Consider the following 18,948-nt stretch of genomic DNA (forward strand, 5'->3'; position numbering starts at 1 on the left):
AGTAAAATTATGTTTTCACCCATTAGGTTGGCAATGATCAAAAACCATGATAATATTCTTTGTAACTAAGGATAATGGAAAAATGCACTCCCATCTGTGTCACCGATGGACATTCAAATTGGTACAACCTCCCTGGAAGGCAGCATTGTGTAGTAACAAGAATGAAAACAACCTCAATATGCAGTAAGGAAAGCTAGTTATATAACTACAGAATATACATTCAATGGAATATCAGGCAAAAAGAATGAAGTGATTCAAACGTACTGATGAAAAAGAATGGCCAAGAAAGATGTGGAAACACAGGATCCAGAACAGTGCGAATGAAATGTGTGTAGTAGTAATAATAATAACAATAACGACAACAATAATAGGAGTGGAGCTTCAAGATATTTTTAAAGGTCTGAGAATAACCATTGTGTATTTGTGTTCCTAACAGCTTTATGGATATAATTTACATACCATAAAGTTCACCCATATATATAGTTCAATGTTTTTTTAGTGTATAATTATTTTTTTAGTATATTTAGTATATAGAATTGTGCAACCATCACCATAACCATAATCTAATTTTAGAACATTTTCATCACCCCAAAATCTTGTGACCATTACAACTCCCTTCCTCAAACTCACCCCTTGCCCTACACAGACACACACACACCCTCTCCTACTTTCTGTCTCTATAGATTTGCCTGTTCTGTACATTTCATCAAAATGGAATCATACAATATATATTGGCTTTTACTTAGCAAAACTTTTTCAAGTTTCATCCATGTTACAGCATGTATCAGTACTTCATTCTTTTTATGGATAATTTTAATTAAATAAGTTTTATAAATAATATTCCAAAATATGGATATAACATATTCTGTTTATCCATTTATCTGATGGACATTTGAGTTGTTTCTACTTTTTGGCTCTTCTGCATATTACTACTATGAATAGTGGTGCACAAGTTTTGAATGGACATGGTTTAATTTCTCTTAGGTAGACATCAGTGGAATTGATGGGTCATAAGAAAACTATGTTTAACCTTTTGAGGAACTGCCAGACTGTTTTCCAAAGAACCTCACCATTTTACAATATCACCATCAAAGTATAAGGGTACCTATTTCTCCACATCCTTACCAACACTTGATGTCTTTTCTCTTCCAGCCATCTGAGCAGGTGTGAAGTGGTATTTCATAGTGGTTTTGATTTATATTTCCCTAATAACTAATGGTTACTTTGGTTCAGTCATCAGTTTAAATGGAGACTGCAACCAAGAAGTCAAGAGATGGCTGAAACTCAGAAGGGCCGCAGTGGAAGAATTAGGAAAGATCACCAAGAGTAAAGATGTGTCATTAAAGACCAAGGCTGAGGTCATCTCCACCCTTGTATTCCCAATTACTATGTACAGATGCAAAAATTGTACAGTGAAGAAAGCTAATAGGGGAAAAAAATTGATTCATTTGAAATATGGTGTTGGAGGAGAGCACTTTGGATACCCTGGACCACCAGAAAGATGAACAAGTGGGTCCCAAAGCAAATTAAGACTGAAATATTGCTGGAGGCAAAAATGACAAAACTGAAGCTGTCCTACTTTGGCCACATCATGGAAAAGACAATATTGCTGGGAAAAATAGAAAGCAGCAGGAACAGAGAAAGACCAAATACAAGATGGACTGATTCCATAAAGAAGCCATAGGCTAAATCTACATGCTGTGCAGGGCTGTCGAAGATAAGACATTGTGGACCTCACTCATTCATAGGGTCACCAGCAGCCGACTGCACAGCATGTGACGCACATGATGACTAATGGAGCTAAGCAACAAGATAAAAGTTTTTATCATCTCTGGAAGAATACCAAATTAGTAACAGTGGTTGCCTCTGGGGAGAAGAAATGAGAAACTAAATTCCAAATGATTAAAAGGCTTCCTTTCCACCATGTAATCTTTTGGATTTTTTGTCACGTGAATCTATTAAAAAAAAAAAATTCAGGCTGTCTGTCCCTCTGGGGATTCATGAAAAGGCACCGTGGTGCCAATGAATCCCTGGAATTCATATACAGTTAGTTGTATATGTATGTATTTACAATTTTCTGAGGGGAGAAGGTCCATAGCTTCCATCAAATTCTCAGTGAATCTCCAGAAATTTATGAAGCCCTAGTCTGGAAATGCATGTCTGGATAACCAGTACCCTATTGACATCTGCCCTCTATTGCTCAAACAGCTCTGGAAACACGCTGCTCACAATTGTAAGGTGCTTACCACATGCTAGGTCTTGCTTGGGGCACGTGACACACCCTTTCGTTGAATTCTCAATGCCACCAGAGCTTAATACAGGGGTGTCAGTACAGCTCACTGTCCACCTGGGCTGGAGCCCACCTGGCTTTGTTACAGATCAGTACAAAGCTGACCTTGCTGGGGGCTGTTGACTGCTTACAGCAGACAGGGTCTGCCCCTTGCCCTGACAACAAACCTACGAAACAGGTACTTTTTATTCTCCCCATTGTATAGATGAAGAAACAGAGGCTCAGAGTAACTCCCTAACTTGGCAGAAGATTACACAGCTATTAATAGCCAACGTTGACAGCCAGGGCCCAACCTCAGCCACCCCATGACACCCGCTCATGGATGCAGAATTTATTCTCCAAAGAAATTCATCCGGACACACAAAACTAATTACAAGATTTCTGTTGACTTTATCAATGTATTTTTATTTTACAAAAATAAAAAGGAAAAAATCACTATAGAATTATTTAAAATAAGGCACACTGAATTTAAAATAATATTTGTTTCACAAAAAGATCTGCAACATGACTTTTCAGAAATATACCCACTGCATAACCATTAGGTACATGGCAGAAATCTAAGTTTAATGTCTTTTTATTTATTTTATAAAACAGGACAAGTGCATTTTCAAAATACGGTACTTCTGTAGCCATGTCTCACCTGTTCTTCCCAACAGCGCAGGGAGGGAGAATGAATAGGTGTTACTTACAAGGAAACTGAGTTTCCAGAAATTAAATGATTGACTTAATTAGCAGCAGAATCAGATATGAAATCAGTTATTCTGATTCTATATTCAACCATAAATAACATATTCTCAAAATAAAAGCTCCAATAAAAATATTAGCATTAGTAGAATGGGAGGATAAAGGTGTACAGTGGACATTAAATAAATACCTGTGGGTTGCAAGATTTCCAACAGAGAAAGCAGAAAACCTACAGATCCCTTTGCCAGGTGCCTGGCATTTATAAAACTTGAGACCTTGGGAAGTGAGTCAAGAACTGCACTGGGACACAAGTTGAAAATCTTTCAGGTCATGGAATTTGCAGGCAGCTGTTGGCAAATATGACCCGGAGATCTTAACTTTGGAAGTGCTATCAGCATTCAGAATGCTCTGTCAGTTGGGGGCTGAGAACGAGTATCGGAGTGTTGGCATCTGTTGGAGTGGTTAACATCACATCCTCCCCGGAACCACGAAATTGCCCACATCCTGGGCCCATGTACCAGGGTTTCCATTTCAGTCTCATGAAACCCAGCTCTGACTAACAAATCCCAGAAAGGAAGAGGACTTCATAGATTTTGGTGTCTATAAAAGCTGAGGTCCCTTCTTCCTTTACTCTGGAATATGGAAGTTTCTCTCCCTCCCAAGAAAGCTGATGTTTGGTTTGTGTTTCCTGGGAGACCTTGGATTCTGCCTCAGACCTTTATCTTGACTTGACAGTAGTCTTTTTGATTGAAGACAGTGCTCCTCGCTGTGTTCTGGGCATCAGGGCCCAAAAAGCTCGATGCTGTCCAGTTTCTCCTCTTTGTAGAGCAGGATATTCTCCATCAGTTTCCTTTTGGCCTCGTTAATCTCGATTTTCCATGAAGTGTCTGTAGCTGATGTTCAATGGAAAATTTTAAAAAGCCACTTGAACAAAAGGCATTTGGAAACAGGTACTACTATTACAATTCTTAGAAAGTCAGACTTGGTCTCTGAATCTCACTTGAACCAGGTTTCTGAATCAGGCGCTGAGTGTAATGAGCATATTTATCACCTCTGCCTTTGGAGGGTAGCCCTGTCACCTGCCCCCACCTTTCAGAAAGAAGGGGGCTTCTATGATCCTCCCTATGGAAGTAGGGAAGGGGGCAGGGTGAACACTTACTCCCTCTTCCACATGGGAGGGGGAGCAATAGGAGTGGTCAGGCCCTGGGACACTCATTGAACCGCATTTACTAGAGAACAAGGACACTGCATTGAAAAGGCCTTCCAACTTTTTCTTTCAGACGGAAGCCTGGTATATTTGGACTGGAGAGGCAAATGTAGAAGGTATCTTTAGAAACAGGATGGCTTGTATGCTGTGAAGTGAGGATGGAGAGGTGGGCAGGGACAAATCAAACAGAGACTTGCCAGTCTGGAGGAAGTTCTGACTTGGTCCCTAAGTGTGACAGCAGCTACACAAAAGCTTTAAGCAAGGAGTGACATGAGTTGTTTTTAGAAACCACTCTGGTTGGCCCCTGGAGAAAGGACTGATGAGGGGCCAGAGTGGATCAGGGAGGACAAAGGGAGGTTGTGTAGTCATCCAGCAAGAGGACAGTGGCTCAGACGAGGGAGGGAGGTGGGGGCCATGCAGAGAAGCAGATGGAGCTGAGAGCGATTTAGGTCAATGGATAGGACTGGGTGATGGACTGGACACAGCGGGGGCCAATGGGAGAGGGAGCTGTCACAGATGACACCCCTACGTTTCTCTTTATGCAGTCAGCTGGTATGTGAACGGCTGCATAACCAAATGACTGCGTGAAGGAGGGAGATGGAAGGAATAAATGATGGGCTGAGTTAGGGATACACAAATGAGTGTGTATATGCACTCAGATCCCCACACACTTACCATCCTGGGGAGGTTCTGGACTGGTACAGGGCTCAGAGGAGGAGTCAGCCTGCATCCCGCCTTCTCCATCCTCTGTGGGGGCGAGCAAAGCAGCAGCCCCAGAGAGGGGTGCTGCCTTCATGGAGGAGGAGGTACTGAGGCTGGAATTGTCCACATCGTCTGTTTCTTCTGGAGTGTTGGAGGAAGAGCCTGTGCTCTCGGAAAGCCCACCCCAAGGGAGCGATGTCTCCTGACTTCTGAGCCGCTCTTCCACAGCAGCCACGGAGTCACACACCTAGGGAAGGAGAGAAACAAGAGCACTCACCAGGAATTCTTTCTGAAATGAAAAATCTAACAGGTCTCTCAGACCTCTGGAGAGACAGACACCAAAGAATTAAATGCTTGTTGCTTTGTCCGGAAGAACAGCATCCTACCTTTAAAAAGAACTGAACTTCCCTCCCCCCCAGCCCCCAACCCTAGCCATAGGCGGACCCATCACAGTATCGCATTCCTCAGACCAGCTTTGGGCACATGACCCAAGCAGGCCTTCTCTGGCATTTTTCCACCTAAAGCTTTTTGAGGAAAGATTCCCCTTTCCTTTCTATTGGCAGAGCCAGATTCCTCACCACACACAGAAAACCCATTTACAGTAGGTGAAAATGAAGTCCCAACACAGAGTAAAGCAGAGGCAAGGGATGGAGAGACAGCCACAGGCACAGACACAGATAGCTGCACTTTTGCTGACTGAGACCCTGCATCTAGCTCCTCTAGCAATGCCTGTCCTGTCCGCTGTTTGGTTAAATGAGCCAATACATTCGTTCATTCATTCACTCATTGATATTCTATCCCCATCTCTCTCTTCTCTTCTCTTCTCTTCTCTTCTCTTCTCTTCTCTTCTCTTCTCTTCTCTTCTCTTCTCTCTCTCTCGCTGTCTCTCTGTAAGAGTTTGAGTTGAGTTCTATCACTTTCAACTAGAAATGCCCTAAGTAATATAGATATTATCCTTAAGAGCTTCTCTGGTTAGGGAGGTTATCAAAATTAGAGGAAGGCAGGGAAGGAATATTTCTTCTTTATACACACACACACACACACACACACACACTCACATATAAAGGGCATCATACATACATACACTTAATAACAATAACAAATCTCATTTGCTCGGTGTCTTGCAATTTACACATTTGACACATGATGCACAATGATGTTTTAGTAGATAAGAAATTAAAAGATCAAAGAGGTTAAGTTCCCTGCCTAAGGCCACCCAGCTAGTGAGTAGCAGAGCTGACCACTGAACCCAGTCCTGTTTGTCTTAAAGTCCATGACACAGTTGATCTCTCTTCTTCCTAGATTGGCTATAAAATACTGGGAGCAAGGACCAGTCTTCGTTCCTCTTTATATACCTACGGTATTCTCTCCCCTTACTGTACACAGCCAATGCCTCTTCATCCTTCAAGGCTCAGTTCTAGTGTCACCTCTTGAGATAAATCTGTGCATGCCCAATAAATATTTGCCAAGCTTAAGACGATATTCCCTTCTAGCTACATGTGGCCATGTAACTAGGTTCTGGCATACGAGATGTGAGAAAAACTGATGTGCGCATGTCCGGATCACATGTTTAAAAGGAAGGGAGTGTGTTCTCCTCTTCCTTTTAACCCCTTTCAGTGGCTGCAATGCATCTGAGCTAGAGTAGCTCTCTTGGACTCTGAAATGGAAGCCACCTGGAAAGGACAGCAGAGCAACAACAGAGGAGCCTGGGTCCCCAATACGGTGGCACTGCCACATCAGCTCTGGACTGCCTATATTGAAACTGTGAGGTTAAGGAGAATAATCTGCTATCTCGTTTAAACCACTGTATTTTGGAGTCTCTTCATTATAGTAGCTTATCCCAGAGTATGTTAACTGATACACTGAACCAAAGAATGAAACGAATGAAGGAATAAATGCTTGAATGAAAGAACAAGTGGTTGAGGGAGAGAGAGGTTTTAGAATGTAAATCTGATTATGTCCTGCCCCTGCTTTAAATGCTCAGTGACTTCCTCAAAATCCTGACTGTGCCCGCACAGCCCTCCATTACTGGGCTCCTCCTTCCTCAGCAGCCTCATCACAAGGCTTTGCCCCGGGTACTTTGTGTTCCCGACACTTTGACCTTCCAACCCCTTGACCGTGCAAACATCTCTCTCAATGCAGGCCATTTGCATGAGCTGTTCCTTCTGCTTAGACAGTTCTTTGTCAGCTTACTTACCACTTCCTGGGAAAGTCCTCCTGCGTGACCCCGTCATACACTATCCCAGCACTGACCACACCGGCGATTACTGTGCAACATCTGTGAGGTCCAGGAAAGTGGAACTGGCCTGGCTTGTTTACATATATCCCCAGGGCCCAGCATACAAATGCTGAAGGAATGACTGGAGCCTGTGGCACTTGGGCATAGAATAGCCCAGGCTTAGAACAATGGCTTAGGTTGCAAGACAGGGGACAGTGGGCTGAACCAGAAGATCAGAGACCTCTGATAGAAATTCACTCTGTGGCCCCATCTTCTCCCGTCTGGACCTTTACTTCCCCATCTATACAATGGGAGGCTTGGACTACAGCAGTGGTATGTTGAAAGACTTTGTTCAGCTACCAAACCCTTTCCTCAAATAAAATACTGAGAACCAATATAATTATAAGAAGTGAAAGTGGTGTCTGGTTAAAATTATGGGTGGGGCCTATAGCGCCCCACAGCCCTCTTGCTGCCAAAAGCAACTCATGAGATACTTTCAAGGAGTCCCTCGCTGCCAGACACTTGAACATCACTCAGCTACATGATCTCTAAGAGTCCTCTTGGGCAGTAATTTTATCCTTAGAAAGACCTAGCAGTGGTCCCCAAATTTCTACCTATTACCACCTCTACATAACCTGTCCATAGGAAAATGTTTTGTCCTGTGGTGCTTGATTTCTGGGGTGTCTGCCTAGCCCCTCCTCTAGGACCTGGCCCTTTGCATCTTCAGGGGTTGACCCCCGGATTTCCAGGTTTATATACTGGACCCCCGCCCCCATCTTACCCAATTGGCCAATAGGTAGACACCTGACCCTAGCTAGACCAATCAGGTTCTCTCACTGAGATGTTGGAATTGGGACCTGGGGACTTGGTCTTTCAGTGAGGGTAGAGCTATAACTTGTAAAGGAATATGGCAACATCCCCTAACCAAGAAGATAAAGGAAAAGAAAAAGGGGGCCTACAGAGGAAAGAGGAGGAATAAGGCAAATTCAGAGAAAGCAGGGTTCTGTTAACATCGGAGGGCGTAATCCGGGGCCCCTGAGGCCAACAGCACACCTCCCTAGGGCTCCTGAGACACCCTTATCCATATACCGCCCTGTTTTGCTGACGTGAGCGCCAACACATTCAACGATTTGAAACCAAATACAACCCGGGTTTATGAGATCACTTCTTGGTGAAGGGATCGACCCTGAGTCTTAACCTAGTCCCTGGTAAAGCAGACCCATGCGACCCCCAGAAGTGAGGCCACGCTGACCCAGGACAGGGCTCTTCGCAGGGGAAAGGCTGAGAATCAAGCTCACCTCCGTCAAGCTGGTGTTCCGCCTCCGCAGGCAGAGGCAGGTGGCCGTGGCCAAGGCCTCGGCACAGTCCTCCGGCAGCCACCCTGCTCTCTTCTCTAAGTATTTCCGGCAGATCTCCTGGGCCATCACTTTCTCCATGCCCGTCTTCCGGGAGCAGAGCGAGGTGGTGCTGCTTGGAATTTCACTAAGCAGTAAATCCTTCTGTGGGAAGAAGAGTGAACACACCCGAGTGAGCTGTAAGGGTGTGGGACCCAAAAACACCTGACCCACCCACCTCCATGACTGCACCAGTGCTGCAAAAACTTCTCAGAAAACCAACAGGATTTCAAAAAAGAAATGCATGGATCCCAGAAACAAGCAAAACAGCCAAGAATTGGAAAATTGCTAAATTCTCAATATACGCAGGGCATTCCATAGTACACTCAAAAAATACCATAAGTGGCTTAACCTTTCTAGGCAGGCCTCAGTTGCTTCATCAGGAAAATGGGGATAATAAGACTAACAAAAAGATTAAATGACATAATACACCTAAAGCATAAAGTGTGATACTTGATACAGAGTAAACATTCAACAGTCTATTAGTAGTAATAATAGCTATCGTTTATATACTATATTACTACATGCTGAGAAATTTACTTATATTAATAATTAATTTTATTAACAATTACAAGGATAATCTCTTATGATATAAAATAAACATTTTAGGATGTAGAATTCTGACCCATGTATATTTAATTGGAGAAATTAGATCAGGAATCGCCAGGGGCTGAAAGTAGGGAAGGAGGACTGACTATAAAGGGGCCTAAGGAAATTTTCTGGAATGATAGAAGCTTTCCATATCTTGATTGGGCTGGTAGTTATATGACTGTCTACATTTGTCAAAACTCATACCATTCTGTACACCTCAAAAGTGTTAATTATACCTCAATAGAAATGCATATATATGTCCAGAATGAGACCCCCACACAAAGGTACCTAGCAGCTTTATTTGTAAAGGTCAAAACCTGGAAATACCCCCAAATGTCCATCAACAGATGACTGGACAAATGGTGGCATATCCATGCAATAGGACACCATTCAGTAACAAAAGAAATAAGCCACTGACACACACAGAGAGCATAGCCGTATCTCAGAATAGCGATGCTGAGTAGAAAAAGCCAGACAACAAGAGAACACACCCTGTATGACTTCATTTATATGAAATTCCAGAAGATGGAAACTTTTGTACAATAACAGAAAGCAGATCAATGGCTGCAGGGGATGGCAGGGGCAGGGAGGGATGTGGGGGAGGATTCAAAGGAGAAGAGGAAACTTCTGGGGTAGTGGGTATGTTCATTATCTTGGTTTGGTGATAATGCCACAGATACATACATGTCAAAATTTATCATATATATGCTTTATCCTCTTTATTTATAAATATTGATAAACTTATACTCATAAGTTTATTTATTTATAAATAACTTCATGGTATTTCATGGTGTGTACGATTATATTGTAATATCATTAACCATCTCTCAAATGACAGATATTTCACTTGTTTGTAGTGCTTCACTATCAATTAATTCACTTCACTACAACAAACTTCCTTGTTCATCTGTCTTTCCTCACTTGTGTATGTGTTTCCCTAGTGTACAAGTGAAACTACTGCATCAGAGGGTACACACATTTTAAATTTTGATGGAAACCACTCAATTCCCTCCAAAAACACTGTCGCCACAAACACTCCCCCGATCACAGAAGAGGGGTCTGCTTCCTCCTACCCTGGACCACACTAGGTGTCAGCAGCTTTCATTTCTCACTCGAACCTTAATTACATACACAATCTGAATTGTGTATGTACCACAACAGGAGATGATGAGAGAATTTTTTGGGTCTAGAGAGAAATATTTGGGTCTAGAAGAGAAAGAAACTAGATTTTTAAAAAATTATACCCTTCACATTTTCAGAAACCATTAGCATAAAGAACCTTGTAGCAAATTTCAAACAAGCGTCTCGAAAGCCTCCTTCTGTGACATTCACCCAGCGAGCCCCGGCAAACTGCTAGGGAATGCATCTCAAGAAGATGTTTCTTGTGTCAGGAGATGAGACACTGCCCCAAACCACTCAAACCACAACGGAGCTGCCTAAATCGTCTTCTTTGCAATATTTAGAGCTGGGTGCCCAAAAGTGGTGGAGCTTGGGGAGTTCAGCAGAGGGACAAGCTGTTTGGCCTTCAGCTCTCCACCCCAATACTCAGGGAATGCTTTTGGGACCCAGTCACAAAAAAAGCCAACTGCTCTAATGGCCTCAACAACAAGTCAGAAAAGGGGCTCCGCTCTCAAACTGCTGAAGAGGACCAGAGCTTGCACAGAATCTGGAAGTCTGCAGAAAACATGGGTTCAAATCCCATTGATCTCGCTGAAGGGCACAAGACAAGTTTCTTCACCTTGGCCTTAGTTTTCTCATCTGAAAAAAGGGAATGACGATAATAGTGGTTAGACTGCCATGAGAATTAGACAGTCAGGAGAGTGTCGGGATTGAGAATTCAGGATCTGCATGCAGTCCAGAAGACCTGACTCAGAATTGCAGCTCTAACACTTAGTGCAGCTAAGATCTCACGCAAATCTCCGAATCTGCTTTCCTCATCTATAGATGAACAATATAATGCCTCTATCAATCTTACTGGGATTTTGAGATGATTCAGAAAGATAATTTATGGAAAGTGCCAACAAGCTGTGTTATATTTTTGAAATGGCATTGCATACCGTGTTTCTCCGAAAATAAGACCTCGCTAGACAATCAGCTCTAATGCATCTTTTGGAGCAAAAATTAATATAAGACCTGGTCTTATTTTACTATAAGACCGGGTATAATATAATATAATATAATATAATATAATATAATATAATATAATATAATAATATAATACTGGGTCTTAGATAAGCTAGGTCTTATTTTGGGGGAAACACAGTATATGATAGTTCTTTGAACCTATCAAAAGTGGAAGTTATTGGATTTATTATAAAGCCTATTTAAAAGGACTGAAATTGGGGCCGGCCCGGTGGCCGACCCGGTGGCTCAGGTGGTTAGAGCTCCATGCTCCTAACTCCGAAGGCTGCTGGTTCGATTCCCACATGGGCCAGTGGGCTCTCAACCACAAGGTTGCCAGTTCAATTCCTCGAGTCCCCCAAGGAATGGTGGGCAGAGCCCCCTGCAACTAAGATTGAACACGGCACCTTGAGCTGAGCTGCCGCTGAGCTTCGGGATGGCTCAGTTGGTGGAAGCGCGTCCTCTCAACCACAAGGTTGCTGGTTCAACTCCCGCAAGGGATGGTGGGCTGTGCCTCCTGCAACTAGCAATGGCAACGGCAACTGGACTTGGAGCTGAGCTGCGCCCTCCACAACTAAGACTGAAAGGACAACAACTTGAAGCTGAACGGCAGGCACCCTCCACAACTAAGATTGAAAGGACAACAACTTGACTTGGAAAAAAAGTCCTGCAAGTACACACTGTTCCCCAATAAAGCCCTGTCCCCCTTCCCCAATAAAATCTTAAAAAAAAAAAAAGAAAGGACTGAAATTAACTTTTACCAATTTTAGGACAAACCCTATTTGACTGCCTGATGTGTAGAGAGAGAAAAACGAGTTTTCCCTAAACATTCTAAATTCTACTATCATGAAAAAGTAATTGTTGGCTGGCAGGTGGGGTGGGAGATTAAAGATACTTTGCACAGACGCAAATTAAACCCTAGACTGAGGCCTCATTACCATCTGTAAAATAGGTACAGTGAAGGTCCCTCCCCTGCTGACGCATCACAGCTGTGAGACCCAAATGTAGCACCCAGCCAGAAGTGACTGGTTCCCTTACCAGGTAAACTGGGCTTCGGTCGTTGTCCATCGCAGGGATGCCAGTGAGAACCTCGGCTAACACCTGGAGAGAACATGGAGTTAGCACAGTTCAGGCACTGGTGTACAAGGTCAGGCAAGAGATTCTGGCCAAGAGAGAAGCTTCTTCTAAGTAACGGAGTCCGAGCTCCGGGCATGGCTCTGCCATTTTCCAGTACAGACACTTGCTCAAAATCTAGAACATGAGACTATCACCATACTTCCTCCAACTACCTATACCACTCAGCTGGAGTAGAAGTTTTGATTAATTGATAGCAAGGTAGGGAGGCTGGAAAACTAAATGAGTGTGTAATACCATCAGCTTTATATATATACATACACACACACACTTACACACACACATATACATTCATATGTATATATATACACATATACTACATGCATATACATGCACATATACATATAATATATACACGTATATAAATGTATATATACATTGCATATGTATACACACATATATCTCTATATATACATATATCTATATACACACATACATACACACGCATCCGATATTTTAAAGATAATTTCATTTTAAAAACCCATCAGAAAAGGCAAGCAAACACTGCTATGTCAATCTCAGGAAAGAAGGAATCCATTTGTAAATATTTATTCTATACAGAAAATCTCAGCAACATCAATAGCATGTTTCATCCATAGACCTTCATTAACATCATTTGTTCGTTAATTTATCTGCTCACAAAAGGAGCACAGACCTGAGTCAGTGTAAGCCACCACAAAATTGAGAAGTCATGATATGTGTCTTAGTAAATGGGAAATCTGCTTTGAACAGGAATTCTTCGCAGAGATAATAGCATGGAGGTTAAGGGTTTCTATAGTCAGACAGGCCTGGGTTAAAATTCTGACTCTGTTCCTTATATGTGCAAGTGTTCTTTGGGCAAGTAACTAAAAGGTGAGCCTGTGTCCTCATCTGGTAAATGGGGAACTAGTGGTTGTGAATATAAAGAGTAAGTACCCCACCCTTAGTGTCAAATCTCTCTCCTACAGCCTCTCCAGAAGCAACTCATAATAGGTTCACATTTACTGCCAAGAATTCCTCACTCCCAGAGGAAGGACTCCGAGGGTTAATAACAGACTGGCAGTGACCAGGAAGGGGCAGCAGAGGGCACTCCTGCAGAAAGTGGACAGGAGCCAATTGAAGAGGGACTGACTCCCCATCAGCTCCTGCCAGAAAAGGAGGGAAGATAAAGGGAAAATGAATAAACAAACATTTCCTGTGCCTCTTCCACACAATAGGCTCCGTGCAGGGCCTTTTACAGAGGTCCTTTAGTGCTCACCAAAAAAAAAAAAAAAAAAAAAAAAAAAAAAACATTGAGAAATGCAGGGTTCCCCATATGAGGAATCAAAATTCAAAATCATATTGTCAGTTGGTGGTAGGGCTGAGAAAATGAGTGCAGGGAGCCAGTGGGCACTGAATGAATGAATGAATGAATGAGAAAGCCAATTGTTACACCAAGAGCTGAGTTAAAATGTCAAGAGTAAACAGAAATCAGGAGTTTGGGTATGAAGGTGGGAATAATAAAAATAACCACTATAATAATAATCTTGATATGTGCTGGATACTGTGCTAACCAGTTTATGTATATTATCTTATCAATCTCCACATGTATCATTACCCCCATTTTACAGAGGACAAAACTGAGGCCCAGAGTTATAGGTGATGTACCCTAGGTCATTTGGCTGAAAGTAACTGAGCTGGGACTCAAATCCATGCTCTTAAGCTCTGCACTACAGTGTCTGGCAATCTGCACGTTCAGTCCCAACAGGTCTTAAAAGAGCAGGAGCCTGGGCGAGCCCTGCTGAGCTTCGCTGAGCCACTCAGTGGGGCTGATGGGGCCAAGGAAACCAGCAGGGTCAATGGGCTGGGAGACAGAGGAAAGCGGAATCTGACATGTGGCGATTGGGCTAAGGGCAGAAGGTGGCTTAGGGGGAGGGCACTAGTTGGGGAGGTAGATAGAAGACTGTGGTTAGAGAGAGGAAGTACAGAGTTCTCAAACCTATTTGGCCACGAACCTTTAAACACACCAAGCCTGTAGAGATCTCAAGGAATTGGTGTGCTGTAAAAACATACATTGGAGACCGCTACCCTCAGACCATGAGCTCCTGGGGGTGGGATTGTGTTTGAATTATATTTGCAGTCCACACAAATTCTACACACTGTAATGACAGGCAGGATGGTGGTGAGGAGGGAGGTTGGATGAATAGATGGATACTGAATGGATGGGTGGCTATTGGATGGATGGATGGATGGATGGATGGATGTTGAATGGTTGGATAGATGACTGGAAAGATGGATGGACAGATGGACAAAACAGATAGATGAACAAAGACAAATACAACTGGATAAATAGATGGATGGCTGGATGGGAATCAGGAGACTATCTATAGCCCACTAGAATCTGGACACTCATGAGTGCCTTTACTTGGAGGATTGGCAAATTTTTTCTGTAAAAAATTTTTCTGTAAATTTTTTCAGGCTAGATAGTAAATATTTCCGGCTTTGTCAGCCACAAACCAAGTCTCTGTCACATAGTCTTCATTGTTTTTAAATTATTATCATTCAATCTTTTATAAATGTAAAAACTATTCTTACTTCTAGGCCATACAAAATAGGCCATAGGCCAGTTTTGGCCCGTGGGCCATAGTTTGCCAACCCTTACTGTACTTTGATGGAACATATCTATGAGCCTCTATGATAGCCTGCGCTTACAAAGGAGCTGTGGGAAGGACAAATGAATGTAGGCCCAAGTCTAAGCAGAGAAAGAAGGTCTTACTATTCCACAGCTGAAGATGTCCACTCGCTTTGTCAGCTGTCCCACTCTGATGAAATCTTCTGGCAGATATGCAGCTGAGGCTTGGAAAAGGTGGGTCCTCATCACAGTGTATTTTGATTTTTTGTTGACAGGACACATGTGAGCCATTGGATGGGCCAGCATGGGGGTCAAGTTTTGGTCTAGCAAAACATTGGAGCTGTGGAAAACAAAGCAGAAAGAAACTTCTCATTTGGGGCTGGACAAGAAGAGGTTGCCATGGAGACCTTTTTGGAAAATAACTTAGCAAGTTAGGGTCACTGAAGACCCTCAACATGGAGTTTCTGAGCCAATCCTGAGAGGAGAGCCCACTCCCACCAGCAAATGGGGAGGAGCTAAGATTAATCCTGCTGCCTCAGGAACGGCATTTGATGTGACCAAAGAGAGGCAGCTATCCTGATCCCCACGGACGTCCACCCTGGTCAACCGCAGCTGGCCAAGCCCATAAGTTGTGCCGGCTCTGTCCCTTCTAACGCTGTTGTGCCCCCGAGCTCTGGCCCAGCTGACTCAAGTCTAAATGCCAGCATCCTCTGGCACTGAACCTCCCCAGATCGTGGGGAATAAGAGCAATAAAAATATTCTTGGACCTAATCATCTAAACCATGGGAGTGAACTCTCAAAAAGTACTGCAAAGTGGTAGGAGGGACAAAAACACTAAGCTACGTGTGTAAAAATATTCAATGTAGAACTAATACCTCACAGTTTTTTTTCTTTAAGTATATACCAACTCTAATGTCCACTATTAGAAGTGTGTAAATAAATTATGGGCAATCCCTGCAATGGAAGACTAAGAAGTCACCAAACATGATGACATGCAATGTGGGGAAATGTTTACCATGTTTAAATGAAGAGGGGGAGAGAATGTAATTGGTAACCAGGTGCCCATGCTACCTTAGAGCTAAGAATTCTGTGTGGGCAGGGGCGAAAAAAGAAAGAGAAAAATGGAAGCCGGCTAGAGTCAAGGCAGTTAGCCAGACCGACCTCTCGTCCTTTCATTTCCTTTCTTGCTATTACAGTTGTTTGTGCAATCAAATAAAAATCAGGGGAGAGGAAAGAGAAAAGGCTTCCCCTTGCCAAATAGAGAGAAGACCTTGGGGAAGTATGGGTCCCACGGTTTTGAGCTCCATTTTGCCAAATTCTCTGATATTTTCTGGACTCTCTCCCCACGCTGCCAGTCCCCAGACAAAGATCTCTTGCTGTTGGATGTTTGGGAGCATGATATCTGGGGTGCATGTTATTCTGCAGGGAGCCTCCCTGACTCAAGTTGCTTTCACTAACAGGTACACGAGTGTATGTGTGTGTGTGGAGGGGGAGACAGTGGGGAGCAGGTCTCTGAGAAGACCCTGAGCACAGAGCTCAAAATCCCAGGGGGCTTGGCAGATGTGGCCCAAACTCCAAGGACCAGGTGCAGACCAGCTGGGTGGGAAGTAAATACATCAGGGTCGTGGGGTGCTTGCTGGTAACACACCAGCTCAGAAAGACAAATGTGGTGACAGGCAGGCAGGTCACGCTGACAGCAAGCAGAGACACAACCCAGAAATACTTCTTTCTGAGAGTATAACAAAAAAAGAAAGAGACTCAAGGGAGATGAGCTGGAGAGAAAAGGCAAAAAGCGAGACAGAGGAAGAGGAAGGGGACCCAGGAACGTGTGCTGCCTCATCCCTGCAGCCTGAGCCCACCTCTCTCACCTCTTGATGTTGCTGTGGATGATATCCAGGCTGTGAAGGTGCCCCACGGCACGAAGCAGCCCTGAGAAGATGCTGATGCGCTGGGGCCAGAGGAGGGGGTCCAAGCCATCCTAAGAGAAAGAAAGAACTTCTTAAAACCCCATGGCAGGGTCTTGGGCTCCTGTCTCTCCAGCTCCTCATATCCTCTGCAACAGGGCTCGGCCAGGACAGTGTACTGGCAGGGTGCCAGTTTTGACACCAGACAGATCTAGGTGTACATCCTAGCTCAGAGAGGCATTTGCTGTGTGACTTTGGAAAAGACACTCAACATCTCTGAGTCTTGGTTTCTTCAGCTATAAAATGGAAATGTGAACCCCTATGCTTTAGGGTTGTAAGGATTCAAAGGAGCGTATGGTAGGCCCGTAGCACAGTGCCAGCCACACATTGGGTATTCGATAAACAGCAGCTATTTTAGTGGCAGCTACTATAGTGGCAGCTCTAGAATTTTTCTCTAGGAGGGGCTGATGTGGAGAGGAGCTAGGGAGCTTGTATTGACACACTAGGGACGTGCGCCTTACACCCATTTTATGTGTGTTTGGAGAGACTTCACAGGGGCTGATGGGGATTGTGGCAGAGCACGGCTAAAGTCCCCCCACTTCCCCAGGTGCTGCCACTATTTTCTAAGACTGAATTTCCAGACTAAATCACCACTTAGTTTTCAAGTTATGTCTTAGGTCCCACACGCTCTAAGAACTGGCCTTGTTAATAGATTTCTTCTCAAAAACTCTGAAATTTGAAGCTACATGAATATAGTTTAAACCACTGCCCTGACACTTATCAGCTGTCTTCCTCTGAGCAAGCCACTTTGCCTCTCTGCGCCAGAGACTACTCTTTTGGAAAATGGAGAAAACCTCTTGGGCTGTGGCAAAGCCTGGAGGAGACATGTGTAAAGCCCTTGCACATAGTGAGAGCTCAGCAAAGCAAACATGAATAACTGCTTTGTCTGGTTCCACCCAAAAAAGCCATAATTCTGTTGTGGAGTAACTTTTTTTTCCCTCTGTTTGAGGATTTTATGAAAGGATGTTTGTTTTAAAAATTATAATTTTAATAGGTATTATAGTCACATGGTATAATATGTAAAAGGTACAAAAGGATATGTAGTAAAAGTTTCCCTCCCGTCCTGTGCCACAGCTATCTAGTTCTCCTCCCCAAACGCAGCCAAAGTACCAGTTTTTTGTATTTTTCCAGAGGTATATTCCATAAATACACAAGCAAATACACATATATTAGAATAGCATTTTTAAATAAAATTTTGCCTCCACTTTCCCACACTCTGTATCTCTTAATGCTTTTCCTTGTCCTATTGCACTGGCTAGCACCCCCAGAAAGATGTTGAATAAAATTAGTGCTATGGGACCCTTTGTCTTGATCTTGACTTAAATGAAATGCCTCTTGTCAAATAAATTTGTTATAGGTTTTTACCTGAAGATGTTTAGCCAGATCTTATATATTCTGACCCAACTTTTCTTCTTGAAGGGCCTCTCTGGATAGCCCCTCTCCCCTCTGGTCATCTATAAGTCCTTAACCCTTGATTCTCCAACTGGTTGCTTCCTGGTCCTGCTCTCTGACCATGACCCAGCCCCTTACCTGACCCTGGAGTCTGTCTTGTAAAGAACCATTTGCCATGTAGGGGTAGATCAAGCTATAAAACTGTTTTCCAGTGCAGAAGCCCAGCAGAGGTAAGACGTTGGGGTGGCAGCATCTGAAATCAGGCATCGGTGCAGGGGTGAGGAGTCAGACAGAAAGAGTCATCAAAGGCTGCTCTACTTCCTTACCTCCCACCCCTCTTCTGCCCTCTCCACCACCCTGAGGGCCCAGCACCAGCGTAGAAAGATGAAAATTGCCTGCCTTCAAGGAGCTGGAAGTCAAGTTGCTTGAACTTATCCTGCTTCACTCCTCTGAAGCATGACACCTTAACCACTCCATTTTCTGGGGTGGTTGAGATTTAGAGATTAAGGAACTTGCCCAAGGTTACAACTAACAAGCAGTGAAGCCAGGATCAGTAGGTCTTTTCACTCCCAGAACTGGAGTTCCTCCCCGAAATCCCCTTCTGCTGGGCTCTAAGTCACCCGTCCCTCCTGACTCTCCTCCTACCTCTCTGACCACTCTT

At 43.6% G+C, this 18,948-nt stretch overlaps 1 protein-coding gene across 2 annotated transcripts in view; it reads right to left on the reverse strand.

Moving 5' to 3' along the window:
* Positions 1–2,751: 2,751 nt before the first annotated feature.
* Positions 2,752–18,948, reverse strand: part of IRAK2 (interleukin 1 receptor associated kinase 2) — a 51,249-nt gene continuing 35,052 nt past the window's right edge. For both annotated transcript variants that reach the window (XM_033133234.1, XM_033133233.1), the window contains 7 exons: positions 18,426–18,540; positions 16,800–16,909; positions 15,076–15,271; positions 12,246–12,308; positions 8,400–8,600; positions 4,857–5,130; positions 2,752–3,867 (listed from right to left, as the gene is read on the reverse strand). In XM_033133234.1, the coding sequence (XP_032989125.1) occupies positions 3,755–3,867; positions 4,857–5,130; positions 8,400–8,600; positions 12,246–12,308; positions 15,076–15,271; positions 16,800–16,909; positions 18,426–18,540 (1,072 nt within the window). In that variant the 3' untranslated portion in view covers positions 2,752–3,754. The remainder of the gene's footprint in view (positions 3,868–4,856; positions 5,131–8,399; positions 8,601–12,245; positions 12,309–15,075; positions 15,272–16,799; positions 16,910–18,425; positions 18,541–18,948) is intronic.

Source organism: Rhinolophus ferrumequinum, chromosome 17 (genome assembly GCF_004115265.2).
Source record: "Rhinolophus ferrumequinum isolate MPI-CBG mRhiFer1 chromosome 17, mRhiFer1_v1.p, whole genome shotgun sequence".
Lineage (NCBI taxonomy): Eukaryota > Metazoa > Chordata > Mammalia > Chiroptera > Rhinolophidae > Rhinolophus > Rhinolophus ferrumequinum.